At 35.3% G+C, this 23123-nt stretch overlaps 1 protein-coding gene across 1 annotated transcript in view; it reads right to left on the bottom strand.

Annotated features, from left to right (window-relative positions):
• The window catches only part of LOC126977456 (integrin beta-nu), a 52790-nt gene that overhangs the window by 6042 nt on the left and 23625 nt on the right, over positions 1 to 23123 (bottom strand). Inside the window, exons 2-12 of the mRNA XM_050826257.1 lie at positions 21204 to 21342; positions 18676 to 18830; positions 17282 to 17447; positions 14877 to 15021; positions 12578 to 12767; positions 11934 to 12055; positions 9728 to 10057; positions 7032 to 7204; positions 4481 to 4672; positions 2358 to 2527; positions 878 to 1069 (exon numbers count right to left, since the gene is read on the bottom strand). Of these exons, the coding sequence (XP_050682214.1) occupies positions 878 to 1069; positions 2358 to 2527; positions 4481 to 4672; positions 7032 to 7204; positions 9728 to 10057; positions 11934 to 12055; positions 12578 to 12767; positions 14877 to 15021; positions 17282 to 17447; positions 18676 to 18830; positions 21204 to 21342 (1974 nt within the window). The remainder of the gene's footprint in view (positions 1 to 877; positions 1070 to 2357; positions 2528 to 4480; positions 4673 to 7031; positions 7205 to 9727; positions 10058 to 11933; positions 12056 to 12577; positions 12768 to 14876; positions 15022 to 17281; positions 17448 to 18675; positions 18831 to 21203; positions 21343 to 23123) is intronic.

Raw genomic sequence — 23123 nt, 5'->3', positions numbered from 1 at the left:
GATAAAATTCTGGTGCCTTAGACACAACAAACTCTGTGAGTGCAATGTGCATTTTCTATTGCTTCTAGCGAAGAAATATTTTATATCTTTAAAATACAGTAATAGAACAGTATTTTAACTTCATGCTAGAGCGCCTGAATCAACGCAATCTTGGGGAGACAAAACTATTGAGTGGTACGCAATACGCCACCGAGACTGATCGTTGTCCGAGTTAAATTAGATGCGCCGAGACGTCCGCGTTGTCATTCTTTTTGTATATAGGTACCAACCCTAGCGGTTTGCCCAGACGTAGGTATATATTTCAAAATACAAATACAGTTGTCATCTCGTTAACGTTTTGACACTTATCGAACTGTTGTGACCAATTAATTTCCTTCGGATGAGCTAAGATTAGATCATAGTTCGCTTTAAAAAGTTTAAGAAAGTGTCGTATTAGTTCTGGTACAGTAATTAATAAGCGAGGATGCTTTAGATCAATTTTACTCATAATATTTAAGGAGTTTCAAACTTCCAAAGTAACACAATTAGTTAGAACAAGATCCAGAACTCTGCTATCCTCGTTAGGAACGGGGTTCATTTGCATAATATTATTTAGTGCCATGAAGTCAGTGAGTGCTATAACCTGTAGTGAACTATAATTAGATGCACTGCATGAATCACCATCTAAATTGCGAGACCAACCAACAAAGCCCAAGTTGAAGTCACCCAATATTATACTGTTCTATTACTTGTATTGTGGTTGGGGTCAGGTCATGCGAGTACGGACCATGTAAGGGTTTCCAAATTTGGTCCCAGTAATATTTTAATACATTATAGTTATGTGTAGGCTAAAACATTTACAGATGCAACCGGTCAAAATAGATTATAACACTCTTACCTTCACGGTAGCTCTCACTGACAGTATAATTAACATTTCCGATGCTGCAAGTCTCTGAGCAGTTATTGCTGAGGTGGCAGAGGACACATGGTTCGGCGTTAGCACACAGCGGGTTCTCACAAGTAGCGCACGTCTCGCAGAACATTCCGGTATATCTGATGCCGTCTGCTGTGGACGAACACTCACAACGACCTGGGGAAGAAGAAGGAACATCGTTTGATGTGATGAAACCTTTAGATAAACCGTCACGGTCGGCTATGTACGTCACATAGTTTGGTTAAAGTCTGCTGCTGTCGACTAAGGGAGATTTATTTCTACATGAAGTTTTCAGTTCTGTCGTATAGTCTTATGATCGCTACAAGTCATAATAGAGTCATTTCACCTAATTTTACTTTGCGCTTTTATCAAACAATGTCTTTCCCATCTTTTGATTAAATTGTATTCATTGTAGTTTGATTGTTGAGAGAGATGATTGTTTGTAACAAAATAAACACCATTTTCATAATATTCTATTATTATTATTTTTTTATGAAAATAAGGGATGAGACAAGCAGGACGTTCAGCTGATGGTAATTGATAATAATTCTGAGCAGCACTACAATTGCGCTCGTCACCTTCAGACATAAGTTGTTAAGTCAGTAATTTCACTAGCTACGGCGCCCTTCAGATTGAAACACAGTAATGTTTACACATTACTGGTTCACGGTAGAAGTAGGCGCCGTTGTGGTTTCCATAAACGTGATTCTATGCCCACTAGAACGTAAACTCAGTGCAATATCACACGACAATTGTTGATGTCTTGTGTAAGACACAGGACTGTACTCATCCATGGTCCAAAGTTCAAAGCGGTATAGTGAACATAGTCTCTCATAGTTTCAATTCAAATATTTTTTGCCCGACACATTCCACAGCTTCGTCCTGCTTCATGTTATACACAAGCAATTGTGTATAAAATTACTTATATTAATTTACAGTCGTTATAATTTTATTATTTAATGATAGTGATTATCATAAAATATTTTTTTAAATAATTAATCAATATCAAACTACAATTATTATATTTAAATGGTATATTATTGACAACTAAGTTACGCTTTTTGATATGTATTTGCCATTTGCATCATGATAGTAACATAACGTAACCTGCTTTTTCATTATAAAATTATGCCAAGCCATCCATTTAATTGTCCTATATGTTAATCATGATTGGCCTTATGTAATGTTATTTTTAAAGTTACATGTAGGTATGTTGCTTGGAAACCAATATTATATTAATGAATAAATAAATCTATACAGTTTGTTTTTCTTTATGATAAAAAGTGATGAGTAAGACGTTCACTGATAGTACGGATTAGTAGTATTAAGTATAGAGATACGGTCTGTTTTTAATGACTTAAGAATAAAAATGAAAAATAATAACGAATGAATAAAGTTTATTTGACTTTGAATCATATGGTATACTACTTAGATCGTCAGTTACCACAAACACAGTCGCCGTTCCCGGAGCACACGTGGTTGCCCGCAGGAGCCACGCAGGACTCCGTGTCGGCGGTACAGTCGCACGCGGCGCCGCTCCAGCCCTCCGAGCAAGAGCACTCCCCGCATATGCACGTGCCGCGACCCACGCCACCGCATTCCAGACCATTCTCACTGGAATAAACATATATTAGAACCTCTGGACAACTTTAAGGGAGACACGGAAAAATAAGTTCTAAAGACTGTCGATACAAATGAAAACTTTGATCTTTAAACCAATGAAATTATTAGTAACAATTTATTTTTCACACTTATTTTGAATAATATATTAATCAAACAAAAACACTATTGAATTTTTCACTAAATCCATTCGATTTCGATATACACAGCACTAATGCTGCACAATACGTTAGCTGTATGGCTACAGATAGATATATTCTGAACTCGCGAGATTTCACTCGTCCAAGGGAGTCTAAATATTTATATACATTTATATTTATTTATTTTATTATTTATTTAACGCGTGCGCCAGTCATGAGCATGTCAGTGACGCCAAACCATTAATAATAAATCGAACCCATTATAAATAAAGTAAAATAATTAAACTGTTCGAGTTTCAAAGGTAAAATGTGTATTATAATGCCTTATTAGGAATGAGTGACTTCTTCAATAAATATAATTTAGGTTTTGATTGTTGCAGGTTTTGGGGCTAAATTATGTTTCCTGGCCATAAGTGAAGTGTCTGTGATCGAGTTGCGATTGAAAATAAAAATGGTGGCAGTGACAATAATTACGTTCCACCCGGTAAGAGTCAAAAAGAGGGTAGATTGATATTCTGCCGATAACTTACAACTACTCGTTAGGTACTAAGTTACTCTTGGGCTAAACGTTTGAAAGAACGTTGGATTATCGGAGAAACACTTAAGTCTTTCAATCATGTTATTGTTAACGTTGAATTGAATCATGTTGTCATTAACATTAGGTAATTAAGCGTTATTAACATTAACTACCTATAGCGGTAAAAGAGCTCTAGAAGAGCGAATTTTCTCGTGCGTGTCTCACGTGACCTTCGCGTCCAGAAGGACCGAAGCAAAACGTAAGTATTTGGGGACTCAATTTCCCTCGATACGTGCACTCGCTCTGGAGTTCGGACGTTAACTGCACAGAGTACATTTTATTATACGTTAACAGACACAACAACTAACAAGCCTAAAATAATAGAGCAAGAGCCCGTGGACCCCAGACCTACGTCATTTTATAAAAGCTGAAAGTTTGTCAGCGCATGCTTCCAACATAGGTAAGAACGATGGTCCATTATGGAATTTGGCAGGTAAACGGTACAAAATGTGTGTAAAATACCGATCTTAATACATCAAAGTATAAAGTGCGATTTTTCGGTATTACCTTCAGAACATTATTAAAAATCATGTTATTAATTGCCAGACACTTACCATCGTGTAAACCCCTTGCCAGACATCTTTAATGGTCACGAAATTATAATTTTACTTACATCATAATATAAAAGCTGATTTTTATATAAAATACTTAGGTTATACGAAGATGATGTTTCCCCATTAGCCAGACACTTTTGATAGTTCCCACCCCTTGCCCGACGTGGCTTTGGCAGGTACCGTTTACCTGCTAAAGCCACTGCAACCCAAACTCCATAATGGACCATCGTTCTTACCTGTGTTGGGAGCATGCGCTGACAAATTTTCAGCTTTTATAAAATGACGTAGGTCTGGGGTCCAAGGGCTCTTAGTTTCTTTTTATGAAAATAAGGGTCGAGACGAGCAGGACGTTCAGCTGATGGTAATTGATACTCCTGCCCATTACCATGCAGTGCCAGACTATTGAAAAACCCAAGCTCTATGAGGCAGTACAACTCCGCTTGTCACCTTGAGACAAGTTGTCAAGTCTCATTTGCCCAATAATTTCACTGGCTACGGCGCCCTTCAGACCGAAACACAATAATGCGTACACATTAGCAGTAATGTTTTTCACTGCAGAAATAGGCGCCGTTGTGGTACCCATAATCTAGCCGGCGTCCGGTGCAAAGGAGTCTCCCATTGGTAAACTGGTAGTTGTCATTACTAAGTAACTTAGATACATACTGTTCCAACTTACATACTGAGCTCACAATCCTTACACTGGCAGAACTTGCCAGAGGATCCCCGGTCACACTGGCACTTGCCGCACAGACAGTCACCAGCCCCAGAACACGCGATAGCTCTGGTGGAGTTTGGCTCCCTGCACTGTGACAGCAAGGCAGTCGACGCGGCGTCGTCTTCGATCGAGCAGTCACATTTAGGACCGGACCTGAAATTTTATTATATTACAATATTGAAAATTACGTAACCGATATTACAATGTGGAATTGAATAGTATTATAGTTGTTTTTTTATGGATTTTATGGTTCAGCCTTGTATTGTTTTACTGGATTTCATTATATTAAATTATAATAAATATGTATTTGAATTGTATTTCTGGTGATTGACGTTGACGAGCACTCTTTCGATTTTATGTCAATAAAATATTATTGAGTTTGACTTTGACTATATCTTAACTTTGTAATGAACATCATAGGCCTAAAAGGGTAGGTGGTATTGTTTTAATTAAAACGTTAAAAACACACCTTTCAGACCATTTAGTTATCTGAATATACTAGCGTATAAATTGCCCGCCCGAAAATTCGTGACCAATTTTGATTTATCAATGTGTGCGTTTGCTAGTTCAATAATATTTAAAATACTAAGGAGCTTTCGCGAGCATTGTTTGTCTATACGCTAGTATATTGTGGATTAGCCTGTGATACTTTTTACTGTAAAGTCAATGAAACTTCAGTATAATTATGAGATATAAATATAATAAGTATAAGGGTCGAGACGAGCAGGACGTTCAGCTGGTGGTAATTGATACGCCCAGCCCATTACTATGAAGTGCATGCCCTGATTTGTCGTGTACATCCCCGGGGCGTAAAAAGAATAGGGGAGTCCTAGGCCCATGGATGTCGTAAGAGGCGACTAAGGGTTTTTTTGAAGTGGGAAAGTCACGCTGCCGTCTTATGGCGTCAGCACAATCGGGCCAGACACGTCCGGGTTAATTACCACACTCGCGCAGAATACCGGAGTGAAGTAGCGGCCTATTGCCGCTATGTTTCGCATAGGTTAGTGTCGAGGATCGGATTTTTAAAATACAATATTGAGTCGCAAACTGATCTGTCACAGACGATGAAAATTCTCTTAATGGGCGCCTATAGGCCTGTAGTAGTGTAAGTGTGTGCGTGGGGCTATGTATTTACACGTTAGTCGGCTTGTTTTAGTGCTACACTGTTATGTAAGGTGATTCAGAGTCCTTATTTTTTTACTAGTCCGTGCTTGTATGTAGAGAAAAGAAAAGTGGACACAACAGAAATGACACAAAATGAGAAAGTTTAACATAAAATTATGGAACGTAAACTAGCTCATTTTATAAAGTGTCAATATCAGCAGACACTTCATTATATTCTCTACAAATTCCAATAATGGAGTTGTTATGCGATGCGCTATTATTTGATGAATCGAAGGCATATGTAGCATCAGTTTCATTAAAACATATTTATTCTTGCTTCTGTATTTTGTATATCCTTATAACATTGTTATACTCGTATGTTTTGGGGGTTCAGTGATATTATCGTTGCTCAAGTTTTTCTAAATTAAATTTTAAAAACTTGAGCAACTATTACTACATATTTCAAACACCGGGTCCTTCAGAATGAACATCATGTCTGAATGGTTTCTTAATAATCTATATAAATAAAAGGATATAGCTTTTCATTTCATTTCATGACCTAAAATCTACGAGACAGATTTCAATTAAGTCTTCTAAGTTTTATACTAGTTATCTTCATTTAAATTAATGTTGATAAAGTTTTAAGAAACAACAATTTTTATAATCACTACGTGCTCAGTAATATGTACGCGGACGAAGTCGCGGGTATCAGCTAACTGTCAATATGCTGTGTAATTGTGGGAGAAATATTTGTTGTTTTTTTTTTATCGTAGTTTATAGTGACCTAAAGAATAATATTTTAGTTTAAAAGTAAAAAGACTTATCTAAATGTATGCATGTCTATAATAATAAAATACCTTTAATTTAATACGGATTTTAGCTACAGCTACAGGGAGCCTTATCTACCAAATTTCTGTGAAGATATAACTAGTAGAAAAACGACATGTCATAAACAAGTTTCACTTCATCCCTGTGTATTCTGGTGTACTTATATATTTTAATACTTTGTACTTATATGTACGTAGTAATGAAAAAATAAGAAGAAAAACAAAAATAGTAGATGCACAGAAATGATGGAAAAGAATAGATGGACGAAGCGCTTAACAGAGTGGTACCCACTACGAGAGGAAAAAAGACCGCGTAAGAGATGGAGAGACATCTTTAACAACAGATGCTGATCCCATTGGATGCGGACGGCACGAGAAAGAAATGTTTGGAAGGATTTAGGAGAGGCCTACGCTCCAGAAGCGACTACTACTTTTAAATATAAATAAAATTACAGTTAACTAGTATACTACCTTATTAAATTAATTAATAATCATATATGTATAAAGTTCAAACTAGAGTATGATGTAAAATATTGTTGTAGTAGAAAAATGAAGGCTATTTTTATTTTTTATTTACTCACCATCCTTTATTGCACTGACAAACACCGCACACGAGATGCGAATGGTTCGGGCACGACAGAGACATATCTTTGATGAGGTCACTCTCACAATCACAGCCACACTGGATCTCCACCTCCAATCTCAAGTTATCTTCTCCTAATTGACTCTCCAATAGCGTTATAGTCTGCTGTAGCTGTTCAAAATGTTAAAAAATATGAGTTAGTTTACCACAGAGTAGGTATGGATACTTACCAACGTATTTTGTTTACTTTTTTATTTTCTGTCACCTCATAAGCTCGTGGTTTAGTCTTTTCAACTTTGATTGCATCCAACAATTTTTTTTTTGGAAGAAAGATAAGAAAGGGTAAGTATGGGTCCTGCAACACCAGAGGAATCACAGGAGCGTTGCCGTCCTTATTTTAATTGTTGTACACATAATAATATAAAAGTAACAATAATTTCAGTCCTTTAACTGATAAAAGGTAAAGGAATTAAATTATTCAGAATTTAAACTACTTTGAAATAGTTTGTAAGAATATTCCTTTAATCATTTTTGATAAGTTTATACTTACAGGCGTTACAAAATATAAGGCTTTGATAAAGTTTTTACTAACTTAAATTAATTTTCGGTAAAATATTGAATATGCATAGGTACAATAGCAAATTTTTTGAACTGTGATATTCGTAATGTTAGCAATAAACTAAAATTTTAATAGTATTTCAATCTGTTGGGTTCGGTTTCCAGAAGCTGTCTTTTATCTCTTATATGTACTGTTATAAAGACACTGACTTACTTATTTCTAATACTATTCCTGCGGAAACGTGATAACAAATTCTAAAATAAAAGAAAGTCCTTAAATCATTAGATATTTGACAGCTATAATTCATCTTAAAATCAATCCAGTCGTTTTGTACACTACCTACTCCAAAAAAAAAGGAAAAAAAAATATTTTGTTTTCTCGTATAAGTGCCGCGTAAACATTTTAGTTAAAAGCTGTTTCTTTTTAAAAGTACAGCAATCCTTTTTTTTTATAAATAATATTACGTGGCCATCCCACTAATATCTTGCCTTTCTTGGCGCGAATGGGATGTCACTATGCCAACTTAATGGCTGACAGGCTTGCCCTGCATGTTTCGGTATGACAACTCTCTCTGTTAATGATTATTCTCATATTAAACATTTTATTGAGATAAAACCTTTAGTTGCGAATGCAACGGGCAGCTACTAGTTTAGTGTAAATAGGAACTGAAAAAGTAAATATTTGGCAATTAAAAAATAACTAATTAATAATTTTCTTGCCAAGTCGTCTTTTTAACCGACTTCCAAAAAGGCGGAGGTTTCTCAATTCGCCGGTATGTTTTTTTTTTATGTTTGTTACCTCAAAATTTTCGACTGGGTGAACTGATTTTAATAATTCTTTTTTTTTTATTTGAAAGCTGGTGCTTCCCGTGTGGTATTGTAATTTGGTCCAGATCTGACAATGGCATGCATGAGAAAACCACAAAAGTCTTAAATTTGCTATACATACGTATAGCAAAGTGGATGATAAATTTATGAATATCGCGCCAACCGATTTCGATGATTCTTTTTTTATTGGAAGGGATATACTTCAAAGATAGTTACGTGAGAGTTTGTATTACGGAATCCATGACAAAGTAACGGAACTCTTCAATTCTTAGGAGCAAATAAACGATACTCGGCCGAATCTTTTTTATGCTATCCGGATATTTAAGTCATCTACCATAACATAGTTATGGTCAAGTAATTGTCGTAGTCGAATATGATGATCAATGGGACTCCTTAACGACTTACAGTAAGGGTGCGATCTGTGGCAGAATTTTTAACTGTCTGTAATCAAATTGCAAAGCACTTACGTTCATTGCTGTATTGAAGATTTTTGTATATCTACACATATTTAGCTAAATTGTTAGTTAGTGTACTTCAAATCAAAAAATAAAAAATATTTTAACAAAAAAACAACCAACTTCAAAAACACTATTTCAAAATAATAGATATAATATGTACTAAAAAGTATAAAAATAATTGCGTATTTTTATACAATCTAATTAACTAATCTAATTCTAGTTACGATTATTGATATTTTTGGAATTAGATTCGAAACATATTTCTTCTTCACAGCAGAAAAAGACGCCGCTGTGGTCTTGACTCCGGTGGCTAGGTTACCATCCGACCGGATGAATCCGGATATGTCCGGAGTTTTAGACTCTAGTCCGGATAAGTCCAGCTCTCTTGTCCGGGTTTTATTTTAAAGTGGGTGGAATATAGTAATAAAACTACATATTAACTATTATCATATAAGTCTTTACGAGACATGAAATCTACCTAAACGAGATCAACAAAAATGTCCGGACTTTTATAGAAATGACAAACTGTTTGTCAGGATTTTTCAAATTACCAAATGGTAACCTTGCCTGTCGTCCTGTGCAAAGAAAGGCTGGCAAAAGCTCGTTTGAACACAATTTCTAACTTTTTTGGAACTATTTTTCATACTGATGATTTGATGACACTAATTAATACATCAAAACTAACTAACACTATTAGATATGATTATTTTGTCTATGTCGCTATGTGCAGTTAATCGGCTTTAATCCAGTCTTTATGAGCGACCAAATCATCATCTCCATTAAATTAATGCTCAAAGTGAATATATCGATCTCAGAATAGATAAATACCAACAATCAATCAAATACCAACCTTTTTGTATTCGGGACAAGATTCCAACGTAAGATGGGCCTCGTAACGAAGGGTCATGCCGTACTCGACGCCGGCGCACCGATGAGTCTCAATCAACTGACCACCTTTCACTCCACAATCGGTAAAGTACTTGACCTTCACGGGGCCCAAATTGGCGTCATCTTCGAAGTCGACGACACTCACAATGTCTTCGTAACCCATTTTCACTAGTTTCAATATGTTTGAACTATCGCTCTCGAGCCGCGCGATGTATGTGAAATCGCTGAGGAGTTGATGCAAGCTGTCGTAGTGGTCTTTTACGCTTTCTGTTACAGCAAATATTACGTTCACCTGAAATTGTTATAGTAAATGAATATAGATGACATCACTATTAGATGGAACTATTACACATAGTATTTTCAAAATATAACCAGTTGGTATGAGCGAACATGCAACCAAGGCGTCGCGTTAGGTTTATTACGAAAAGAAATGCTATAAAATAATTCACTAAATGTATTCATAAAACCGAAGCAAAAAATTTATAAATACTAATAAACTATCGAATAAAATTAGTTTTGTGTTGATATCTAGACGTCATAGTTTTAAGATAAACCCTGTGAGAAGAACAAACAAGAAAATTGCTGGCCCTTATTTTTAACACACAGTTTTGTTTAATAACTATTGCAGTAATTACATATACATTTATAATGTGCTGTTGCATCTAATATATCATAGTGGTAATGGAATTCAGTTAATTAGTAGTCAGGGTCACTGACCAATCGACTATAGGGATCTTAAAAATATATAATAAATATATTATAAAAATATATAAAAAGGTAAGGTCATGTCGAAACAATATAAATAAAGCTAACAAAGCAAAACACGAGAGTCAAAGAGTTCCCTCTCGGCGTAAAGGAATCAAGACCTTATCTGTGACGTATTAATGACGAGTTTGACATAATTTGCTGTTACATAAACAACCTGTTTACTTGTTTATTATTTACTGGCTGACCTGGCAAACGTTGTTTTGCCATATAAATTATATTTATGTAAACCTTCATTGATCTTCAACGAATCTATTACAAAAGATTTCATTGAGATCGGTCGAATAGTTTAGGATTTATTAGGGAACATACAAACATACATTCTCTTTTATATATATAGATAGATGACACTGTTTGACATCATTAGAAAATAATCCTAAGGGATACATTATATATAGGCCCATTTCAATCATTTATTCATTCAGTAACTGAAGGTGAAAGTGTACATTTGTTGCAATATTGAACAAGCAATACCGCTAGAAACTTATTGGTCATGAATAAAGGCTGATCAGTAGAGCGTATTTAGACTTTGCTCAGACTTTACTTACGTAAAACTTAGCTTAGCGAACTTGAATTTTGCATTAGGTTGTTAATCTAAATTAAGCTCAGCATAACTTCAGTTGTGAAATGACTATAAGAACGTAATCAAATATTATACCAAGCTTACACTCAGCTAAGTTTTACGTAAGTAAAGTCTGAGTTGCTCGGAGTTTCCCTGCGAGATCGAATCAGAAATGAGGAGATCCGTAGGAGAACCAAAATTATCGACATAGTCCAAATGATTGCAAAACTGAAGTGGCAGTGGGCCGGGCACATAGTTCGACGGACAGATGGTCGTTGGGGCAGTAAAGTTCTCGAATGGCGTACGTAAGACGCAGTGTTGGTAGGCCCCGCACAAGATGGACCGACGATCTGGTTAAGATCGCCGTAATACGTTGGATGAGGGCAGCGCAGGATCGTCGTGGAAATCTTTGGCGAAGGCCTTTGACCAGCAGTGGACGTCATCCGGCTGATGATGATAATAATAATGATGAAAGTCTGAGAAAGGTCCAAGAACGCTCTATGGATCTTAGTTTTAGTGTGTAACGAGTTATTGATACCCTGGTAACATAACATGCGCTCGTCGTCAAAAATGATTATATATACGTTATAACTATCTATCTCATATTATAACAAGACTAAAATTGCAATGGCCTCAATGATTTGGAATAACAGTGGCCTCATAATATGTAAAATGTACACAGTATATTTGGTATGTTAACGATGATAAGAGTGTGCGTAAAAGTAAACATTTGAAAACAACCATTGGTGTTACTGTATTACAGAAACGCTAGTAGGGTGAAGTTTACTTTTGCGATAAGAGCATGGATTTGCGTAAGCGCTCTACAAAGTATGATATTTACCTTATACTTATCTAAGAGGCGATATACTTGAGCAATCGAAGGATAGTCATACTTTGCTGCTTCAGAATAATATCCGTTTTCATCCAGATGACAAGTTTCATCATTTTTCAAAGCAGCACCACCTAATAATAAAAATATTTTTTTCCAATAATGTTAATTCAATCTAAATTTTTGTTCTAAACTTTGCCTGAAGATTCGATGCATCATGTATGATATGTATTGTAATTTTTTAAGGAATGGGACCACAAAAAGCTGCTAATCACATTCGGCTTCGCTTGATTATGGCAAGTGATCCCATACCCTTATGCAGATGAATTACAATATCGCGCTTTTTTAAGAAACCCATCTCATATCGACCAAAAAGAGCTCAGGAGTAAGTTAAGCCCATAGTTTCGTTGTACGTGGAAGTTAAGACTTTTGACAACCGCGCCATAGATGAATATACTTTATTAGACTACCGTGGTACATAATCTGAACATATACTGGACATAAAATAAGATAATGCTTTTCAAATTTCAATTTTATTTTACTCTCGGTTACTTACTTCTTCTTTCTCAATGATCACAATGAATTAGTCGAAAGGATCATTAAATCAGTTATGACATGAAAAAAAATCTTTTCTTTTGATTTAATTTTGTACCTACCTAGTTTCCCATCACCAGCTGTATGCAACAAGCCATCAGACAACAGGATAACGATCTTCCGACTGTGCTGCGCCCAGCCCACTTCTGTTCTGCAAGTTATCGCCTGTACCAAGGCATCCAATTGAGCTTCAGCATTGTCCAAGTTAGCCGTCACCGCACTTTTGTTGACGCTCTCGATGAAGTCATTCACCTGTCACACATAAATATTTTCTTATAGACTGAATTGTTCAGCAGTTAGCAGTTGGGAGCTAGAAACGTTAGCCTCTAAGTAGCCTTACTATTCTTCGATAAAGCAGTAATATGCTAAGATCGTGTATTGGTTTGAACAGCGCTCTAGATAGTGAAATTACTGGGGTAGTGTGACAAGCGCAATTATGGAACCGCCTAGAATTTTGGTTTTCCAAGAATCCTGTGTTGCACGGCGTATCAATTATCATCAGGTGATCGTCTTGAACCTTAGACAAGACATTATCTCATTTAAAAAAACGGCTTGCACTCCGTGAGTACCGGCAGAAGTGAAAACTTGAACATTAACGTTGTGCATTATTGAGTATTTTGGAATGGTTAGTGAATAATTTTGCACGAGTTGCTTTATTTATTAGTATAAAAGTACTAGCATTTATGTTGTTAAATACAATACTCATATTGCGCTATCGTTCACAAAAATGAAAATTAAAAAAAAAGGCATTTATTTTCTCAAAATTGATTCCTTTAGAATTCTTTTTAATGTCATTTCTAATAACTACTAGATACTACTACCGCTTCGGAAACAAATGGCGCTCTGAGAGAGAAGAAACGGCGCAAGAAACTCTCCCAGCATTCAATTTTTGCGCTCTTTTCAATAAAAATATACAATACTGTACAATAATTTCTATCGCTATAAAATAATCACAATCTAGTCCCAGGTTGTCCGATCATTTAGATATTCAGCAGTGGAGTGAGTAATAGGATTTACGACAGAGCCATTTTTTTTATAAAACATTTAAATTTATTTATAGATAATGCCTGAACAGTGGCTGAACTTTATTATAGAAGTGTATACATTTACCCTTAAAGTATGTATCTGTATGTATGTATCTTATGAAGCCTACTAGAATTAGTTACAAGCAATCCGTTATTTACATAAATATTTAAAAAAATAAATTACATAATAAATTTAAAACTTCAAAACTATTACAATTATCTTACATAAAAAAGTTTATCTCGCAGAAATCAACTTTCATCCATAATTTCAACGACTGTCTTACGAACTTCTTAATTTTCGATCAGGCACGTGTCTCACGCGAGTTTTACATTTTATACCCATCCCAAGAAAAGTGGTCAACTCTTAAGGTGTTTCCATTTCAAAAATAAAATTCTTACGTAAATTTTTATTCAATGATAATATTGTTAAAACGAGCAAGACGGTTCATTTTTTACTTCTTAGTCAACCAATTCTGGCTGAACTAAGTCGAGGCGAGTGTCTATTATTTTATATATCCACTGAACATACACATGCTTACGATGTGTAAATAAACGAAATCATAAAAAAAAATCCTCCCCTTTCCTTCTAGATCACATAAGCAGACATATATGACGAGGAAAGAACGTCTGTATTGTTTTTAAAAGGTGTGACCTCATTACTGTTGACATCACAATTGCTATCTTGCTGAAGATCACTCATTGGTTCTTCCAAAGAAAACTACACGAGTAAGTATTTTATTACTTTCGTTTATTCAACGAGCAGCGTTACGACGTCCCAGAGAGGTCCGTACCGTACGACAGCCCGAGCACGACTGACTCGAGTGTCGACCGTGCGGCTGTATTTATAGGACTCGGCGCACGTGCTCGTGTTTTACATTCATGTTGTTTTTACAATAATTTCACATCACAATGTAATTTATGAACTAATTTTAACTAAAATTAGTTAAACTAAATTATTCTCGTTTTTATAATAGGTGTGTTGTAGTTTTTGCGCTGATATATACATTATTGCGTACCAGGTTATAATTTTCTATTTTATTTATATAATCGGCAGTATTGGACATAAAAACAAACCCCTAAAACCCAACTTGCATAGCCTGAACTATTATATATAGCATTGTAGGTTTCTGTCCTGTTTGTATTTATACATTTCTAGCACTTTCATCAACCTCTTAATTACAAAATTTAAACACAGAAACTATTCCCCTCGTTTCTTAAAAAATTGTTTTACGGGGATAAAACCCAGGGGTTAACGGTTAAATGATTCAATCTTTGCATAAGCTCGAACCATTTCGCTTATATCCTGAAAAGCTAAATGATTCAATTGAACTCAAACCTGATGAGTTAATGTGAGATGATGCTTGTAACTGTAGGTCGCTTCGCAATCTTCTTCTTCAACTGTACACGGATTCGCCTTTCGACCAGGATCTACACTAATAAACGGCATTACTGGCTTCTCGGCAAAACTACCGAAGCCTAATCTGAAATATTATGATGCAAAGTCATTGATGCTGTACTTTAACAGAGAGAGGCTTACCAGTGCGAGGCTCCTTTGCACAGGATGCCGGCTATATTATGGGTACCACAACGGCGCCTATTTCTGCCGTGAAGCAGTAATGTGTTTCGGTCTGAAGGGCGCTCTAGCTAGTGAAATGACTGAACAAATGAGACTTAACATCTTATGTCTCAAGGTGACGAGAGCAGTTGTAGTGCCTCTCAGAATTTTTGGGGTTTTTCAAGAATCCTAAGTGGCACTGTATTGTAATGGGCAGGGCGTATTAATTACCCTCAGCTGAACGTCCTGCTCGACTCGTCCCTTATTTTCATTAAAAAAAAGAGAAATATCAAAATTAATATTGTTTGAAATATGAATAAACATAATAAACAAATATTATAAAAAAATTAATAATGATAAAATGTTTCGACAGTATTTTAATAACATACATAATCAATTAAAAGTTAATTGTTTAAAATAGAAAGCTAGTCCAAATTAAAATAAAAAAATTATTAAAACAATAATATGCAAAAATAACAGTAGGCTTTGCTCATGATTCTATAAGTTGCAGTACAATTTCTCGTAATGAATTCTGTTTTAATAGCTTTGATACTATCTTTTGGCTATACGCAATGATTGCGTGTAACTACTGAATTAACCTAGTTTTGATTTCGCACCTTGAATGTTAAACGGGACATTATTATACTTAAGTTATATGTAGGTATGTATTGATACTCTGTGGTCTGTGTTATTAGTAAGTTGATAGAACAAAAAATTGTTATAGACTGTGACCAAATCATAATAATGTTGTGATTATAAAGTTAATATCTAATTGAAGTATTTACTAGTGAGAGGCTTCTTTATCTGCCGTTAAGAAGTTCATTACTGCTTCGTTTTATGTGTTCTCTTTCACGGTGAACGTCCCGAAGAGCTGTTTCACCTGATTGCTTCCGTCCTATTTCACCGTCGCACCAGTGCAATGTTCTTTACATAAGATGCCGGAGAACTGGGCGTCTTTTTGCGCCGTAAACATTGACATAAAATGAACAACTAGACCGACCATCACGCTCAAAAATTGCCTAAAGCAAAACTCTGCCTATGCGTCTATTAGGCAGAGTTTTCGTTCAGTTGTACCGCGCTTCGAATACTACGCCACGCAACGACAAAGTGTTCAGGGAAAAACTGTCCAAATAACAGCATATCCATTTATAAACGATAGAGTGTCTTCAGGTCAAATACCCCTTTTAAATTAACAAAATTGTGTAAGTAATCATTTTGCTTAATAATTACATTTCAATTGTTCACACACACGAGCCATCGTGTTCACGTCAGAGCTTCTAATGAGCGTATCTATTCAATAGATTTTGAAGGTGTTTATTTGAATGAATGTTTTAATGTTATCTGTTTAAGTTAATGTATATACGTATATAAAACGCCGCTCGGACATCTTTTGACGACCTTTTAATAGGTGATTGGGAGTCTAGTTGTTTATTGTACGTCAATAGCCGTAAAACAAACAGTATTATACAAGCATTATTGTGTTTCAGTTTGGAAGGCGTCGTAGCTAGTTACATTTCTAGGCTAATCTTTTATCTCAAAGTGACAAGTGTAATTGTAGTACCGCTCAGAAATTATACCTTAAGGTTAACCAAGAAGTAGACGTTAACGTTATATTTAATTTATGGATATTTTATGGTTATGTTTATGGTATACACAAATTTTTAGTATATAAGCTTAATAAATAAATAAAAATAAATTTAGATCTTTGTGATTTTCTTCGTCTAATAACCATACAGCTCGAACAGCTCGTAAGTAAATACCTAAGTTACGCAAAGTAGAATAAACTGGCCGATGATTTAGATCAGCAGTTAGCTTACTAGGAAATCCTTCTACCGACGTCTTAACCAGAAATGCAGCAAAAATCGATGCAGAAGCAAATAAGAGGCATTGAAAATGGACAGGCTGTATCACAGACGCACGCCTGCACTAAGATTAAACTGCTTGTGTATTTAAGTTCGATCACAAATAAATATTATGAAAATTCTAAAACTCTACAGAGCAAAAGCCCGCAACGCTACTGTGCTCTTCCCGCGTTGCATTTACCACGGACGACCCACTCCCATCATTTTGAAAAATAATACAAAGTTTTGAAAAAGTTGGCGGCCTTTAAAATAAAATTTCATTGAAGTTGCTGAAAGTTCAGCCTACTGCAACTTATCTATGAGGAAAATTAAACATTCACCCACCTGAAGTTATCAGTTAAGTTCTTGAGCATCTCAGGTAAATCATTTCTGAGAGATACAAGTGTTTCTTTATCGTCTTTCATCGACCAAGTTAGATCCATCAAATAGTATAAATCTAGGGGATAATTCTTTGCTGGCCGATAGGAAAATTTTATTTTTCTTGTCTCACCTGAAAAAGAGTTGTGTGCTGTAAATTGGCTGCGAATAAGTTTTTAGAATAGATCGCATTAAATAATTTGGTCTGCTTCCTTAAAAATAATTAATTGTGATAGGTCTTCATAGACCTCATTCAATTCATCATCATCAGCCGGAAGACGTCCACTGCTGGATAAATGCCTCCCCTAAAGATATCCACGATGATCGCTCCTGCGCTATCCTCATCCAATGCATCCCGGCGATCTCAACCAGATCGTAGGTCCATCTTGTGGGAGGCCTACCAACACTCTGTCTTCCGGTACATGGTCGCCATTTCTTGGACTTTACTGTCCTGAACTATATGCCTTGCCTACTGCCACTTCAGTTTTGCAATGATTATGGCTATCTCGGTGACTTTGGTTCTCCTACGGATCTCCTCATCATCTCCTCATTTTGATTTGATCTCGCGGGGAAACTCCAAGCATAGCCCCTCTCCATTGCATCTAGGCCCATACTTAGCGATCACACGTACGTCACCACTGGCAACACACACTCATTCAATTACGTATAATAAAATAAAATAACTAACAATCCAATTATAAATGGTGATCTGAACCCTATCTTGTTATTAGTAGTATGCACATAAGTAAAGCTACCATGAGGATAAAATAAAGTAGAATATATTCAAATATAGGATATCAATAAACTAAAATAAATAATTTATAAAGTCGATGTCGTCAAATGAAATGTGATAAATTAACCTGTGAGTTCTTTGGGGTAGCTAGAATAGAAAAAGAAAAGTAACACGAGTAACAAACCCAGTCGCGTAGTTGGTAAGGATTTTGGGTTCACAAAAATCCTGAGTAATACATTGCAATAAACAGAGCTTACACTTACTCTCGGATGAATATATTAGTCCTCTCATCACTTTATTGATCACTAAATATAAGTTGAATGAGCTGCTTTAAGGCGGCTGACACATTTAACAGACAAAAAGTTAATAAAACGGACCATATTTTTATAATTTTTGTACCTACCAATGATTATATTGCCCTTCTTAGGTATTATTATTATTATTTATTGCATAATGTATATACAACTAATATATATTATGAGTTTGTTCGTATCTCAAATTTGTATTACCACTTGCCATATTCAAGAATACCCCTACATTATTTTATGCATTTAGCATTTCGGTAGGAAATTTATTATTAACCAATGACTACACATTAAAATTTAAAAAAAAAATATTATGGACATACGTGGTTTCAACGACAGCTTTATCCTCTGCGGCTGAATCTGTACAGCCTCTAAGCTGCCCGGGAACATGTCTTGCAAGCTTCTGTTATCGACAACCTCCCACACAGGTTTATCAGGACGTTGGATCATACTTTGTCCACATCCAAAGGCCACTAAACTGAAAAAATAAAAACTAGTCTGGTATCAAAATTGCCTTTATAACTACGCTCCAAAAGTATGTACAAGATAGCAGCCTCTATAATATAGGCCTATATATAGCCTATATAGGAACGGGCCTATATATAGGCTATATAATAAGCAAGACAAATAGGGGCGCAATTATTTATGTTTAGTAAGTTCGAAATACAGCTAACGTTAGGCTACACTAGCACCTTATAATAATATGGCTAAAATTACAATTTTATCACACAAAGGGGCGTCCTTTGGTGGACCTTCCGTTAAACCAGTAAGGCTCATTTTTCATTACTAGATGTTCATATAGTAATTATAACTTCAACATAACTATTGTATGGAATTGTGTGTCTGGAGGATTTACATATCGATGGCTTAACTCCTGTTATGTGTAAAATTTGGGTACGAAAAATAGATGATGGCCGATTCTCAGACCTACCGTTCAGCCGTTTCGGAGAAGTTTGGTAACAAACACCGCTACATGAGAATTTTATATATACGATAATATTTATATTGCTTTAGAACGAACTCTACATATTTAAAAACAATATTCTACGTTTAAAGCGTATTTTTTTTTAACAATTTAAGTTATAATAACGCAAATAGCACTTAAACAAAACCCAAAAACAGAGAGCCACATCAAAATACCGCTATATGTGTTGCAGCAACGTTTTATAAGAGCAAAGGTCATTTCTTTATAACATGTGCATCTTGTTCTGTCGGCTCTTATCGTCTTAGAACATTATGTTGTCCGTCGATCAATGATAAAATTAACTAACGCAGCGTGCTATTGAAATAAAAAGCCCCGTCCATACTTCCTACATAGTAATCGTCTGTCGGAATCAATCAAAACTACTTAATGTTTGATACAACTTGTAGCTTACATGAGTTTTGTGATGTTCAATTATGTTATTGTGATTTTCAATTTGGTCTTGTAATACTTTGTGTTAAATAACGGAAACTTTATGCTATTTATATATTAATAACATGAAGAGGAAATTAGTTGAACATAGGTTGTAAATAGGTAACTGTTACAAAAACCACTTAAAGTTTACTTTTAATTGTATATTTGAACAGAAAACATCATTGAAGTACCAGCTGTGCCAAAATTCAAAGACAAGCAAGAACCACACTGGGTTGTGGACATGTTAATGACCACAAAAAACTGTATTCTCTTTTTTTTTTCAAAGTTGTTAGTATTAAGTGTTTCAATAATCCTTGAAATTGAACCCCTCGCTGATCATAACAATTTCAAATAAAAGCAGAAGATCTGTAGTTTCTTTTCCTACAGTTGGAGTTGACAAATACTTAAAATTATAAATATTTAACACATTAATTTTATTTGGACTAGACCATAGGTCCCTAAAAGGCATAAAAGGAATTTATTTGGGTCACAGATGAACAGTAGGTATATTTGATCTGGAAATTCTCATTAGTTCCCGGGGGAGAAGCACATCGATACCTCAGTTCAAGTTTGAAATTCAGTAAGTTTAAGATAATTATGCGAAATTGTTCTATAAACAATAACCCAACAACGATTACCAAACAGAAACAAGTTGATAAGTAAATGCACAAATTTAATTTCTATCAAAATTTATGGACGATGCGGGACTCGAATCCGCGCCTCTCGGGTTCCGTCTGAGCGCTCTTAGCAACTGAGCCAACCCTCCGAGAGAGGCATCGACCGAGATTTTGGTATGTCTTGTTCAACTCTCAGGTTGTGACAAGTGAATGCAGTTTAGTTGTTACTTCCAATATTTATTTATTTTTATGGAAAAGGAGGCCAACGAGCGTACGGGTCACCTGGTGTTAAGTGATCACCGCCGCCCACATTCTCTTGCAACACCAGAGGAATCTCAGAAGCGTTGCCGGCCTTTAAGGAAATGTACGCGCTTTTTTTAAGTACCCATGTCGTATCGTCCCGGAAACACCGCATAAGTAAGTTAATTTCACAGCTTTGTAGTACGTGGAAGAAAGCTCCTTGAAAACCGCACTGTGGAGGACCGCCACACATCCAGATGGTGAGGATGATATCCTAACTTGTGGCGTGTCGTGCTAAGGTGGGATTCAGCGGGAGGAATCTGTGAAACAGCTCTTCGTAACACTCCCCGTGATAGATGCGGTAGAAGAGACACAATTAAGCGACTTTTGATATTTGAATGAATGATGTAATAAATACACACAATTGTTTCTTTATAAGTCTAAAATATTTTCATTTCAAACAGTAACAACTGGATATTTTTAACCTTTTGAATTGTGACTCTTTGGAACTGATGTACCAATATTTTCGAAATCCACGCAGACGAAGTCACAGGCACAAATATCTTTAATTCATAATCATTCCAGATTGATGCCTTACCTCTCGTCGTCATTACACCTCGGAGCCGTGGAAGGGTAGTAGGGGTCAGCACACCATCGGCAGTGGACAGCTGCAGACAGACAGGGACCACATTCCTCGTGCTCGATACATACTAGTTTATTCTTCAATTGCTCTTGTACTGAAACAAAACTACAGTTTAATGAACTGATAAAAATACAACCGACGCGTCTACAAATTTATAACTCATTTGTATATGACAATAAGGGACGAGATGAGCAGGACGTTTATTTCATTGTAATAATTGATAAGTCCTGAAATGCAGTGCCGCTCAGGATTCTTGAAAATTATAATAATTTTGAGCGGCACTATAATTGCGCTGGTTAAGATGTTAAGTCTCATTTGCCCAGTCATCTCACTAGCTAAGGCGCCCTTCAGACCGTAACAAAATAATACTTACACATTACTGCTTCACCGCAGAAAATGGTGCCGATCTAGCATCCTGTGCAAAGGAGCTTCCTACTGGTAAATGTCGGTTGTCATTTTATTAAATCTTATTTTATTTATTCGATAAGATGCTCATTTATAGAGCTAAAGTTCACTTTGAATTTGTTGTAAAAGCTACAGTAAAAATTATTTCATCGCCTATTAAATTAAATCAATACAGTCGTTGATTTTATGAAAAACGAAAAATAAATGCATTAGGTACCTACCTATTAAGTAATCTTAACTTTCAACTAGGTAATTAATAAGTGTAGGTGCTTATATACATTTTACTAATAACCTGTATAGATAGGTTTATACAATAATTAAATTATACACCTTATGATACAGTAAGCACTTAAAATCTAAATTTTTTAGACTTACCATTAATTGCTTTTTTGTTACTTTTATCCCGTTCTACAACTATAACTATGTTACCAAGATGGGCGCTATCTCTATCAGTGGGTCCCAAAATAGATGCAAGCTCGCCATTTTCCTTTAGGATTATACCGCGTTTACTATCTATAGTATGAAATGATGTCGCTTCCGCTGTCTATTCGCTTTGATCTTTTAAACTATTGACAGGATTTGAAGTTGTAAATTCAGTTCAACAATAGATAGAGTGATTCAATAGAAAGATTTATATGTAAACATTATTAAAAATTATCTGAGTAACAATAATATTTTAGTCTTAGTAAGAAAATCGGTTCGAACAAACTGTCGTACGTTTAGTCTATTAAGGCGACACTAAATACCAGCGACCTTGAGCGATATTAGTTCACGGCTGCCGACCCGGCATCTATGTAAGAAAGCCAATATTTTCAAAATTCTTGGGTGGAAAACAGTTCATATGCTTAAATCCTCGTTATTCACTACTAATCAGAATAAATGAACCTACACAAAAAAGTACAAGCTATAAGAATTACTTTTCTGAGAGAAGTACCAAAAAAATGTGTCACGCCATGCCACAAACCTTGTTTAACATCAAAGAAAAGTGGTAGTTCAAAAAGGCTCGGCAGTGTTAACTATAACCAACAGCAAGCATTAGCAACCTACAAATAAGACTTAAGGGTATGTGTAACAGGATTAAGTAGTGTTCATAGCTCGAAATGCTATACTTTCACCACAAAACTTGTCTAAAAACACCATGTTTGCGTGTTTTCTGCTTACTTTTCGCCTTAACAGATAGTAAATTAAGTTAAATAATAGTTAATTTGATTAATAAAATATTAAGTATATTTTTTATATTTAAAAACTACGTTTGCTAATCGAACAAGTTTCGGAGTTCTAATGATGGAAACCCGAATATAAAAATAGGAATACAACAATAATAATAATAATATACTAATCTACAAAAAACATAATATAGGTACAATGGTGATAAAATATTATAATAATGAGCTTATATGTTTTGCTAGCACTATTCCTAGCATACAAATATTTAACTTAATACAATTAATATCAGAATTTGATTATCCA

The sequence above is a fragment of the Leptidea sinapis genome, chromosome 45, assembly GCF_905404315.1.
Source record: "Leptidea sinapis chromosome 45, ilLepSina1.1, whole genome shotgun sequence".
Classification (NCBI taxonomy): Eukaryota; Metazoa; Arthropoda; class Insecta; order Lepidoptera; family Pieridae; genus Leptidea; species Leptidea sinapis.
This window is presented reverse-complemented; position numbering and strand designations above follow the sequence as displayed.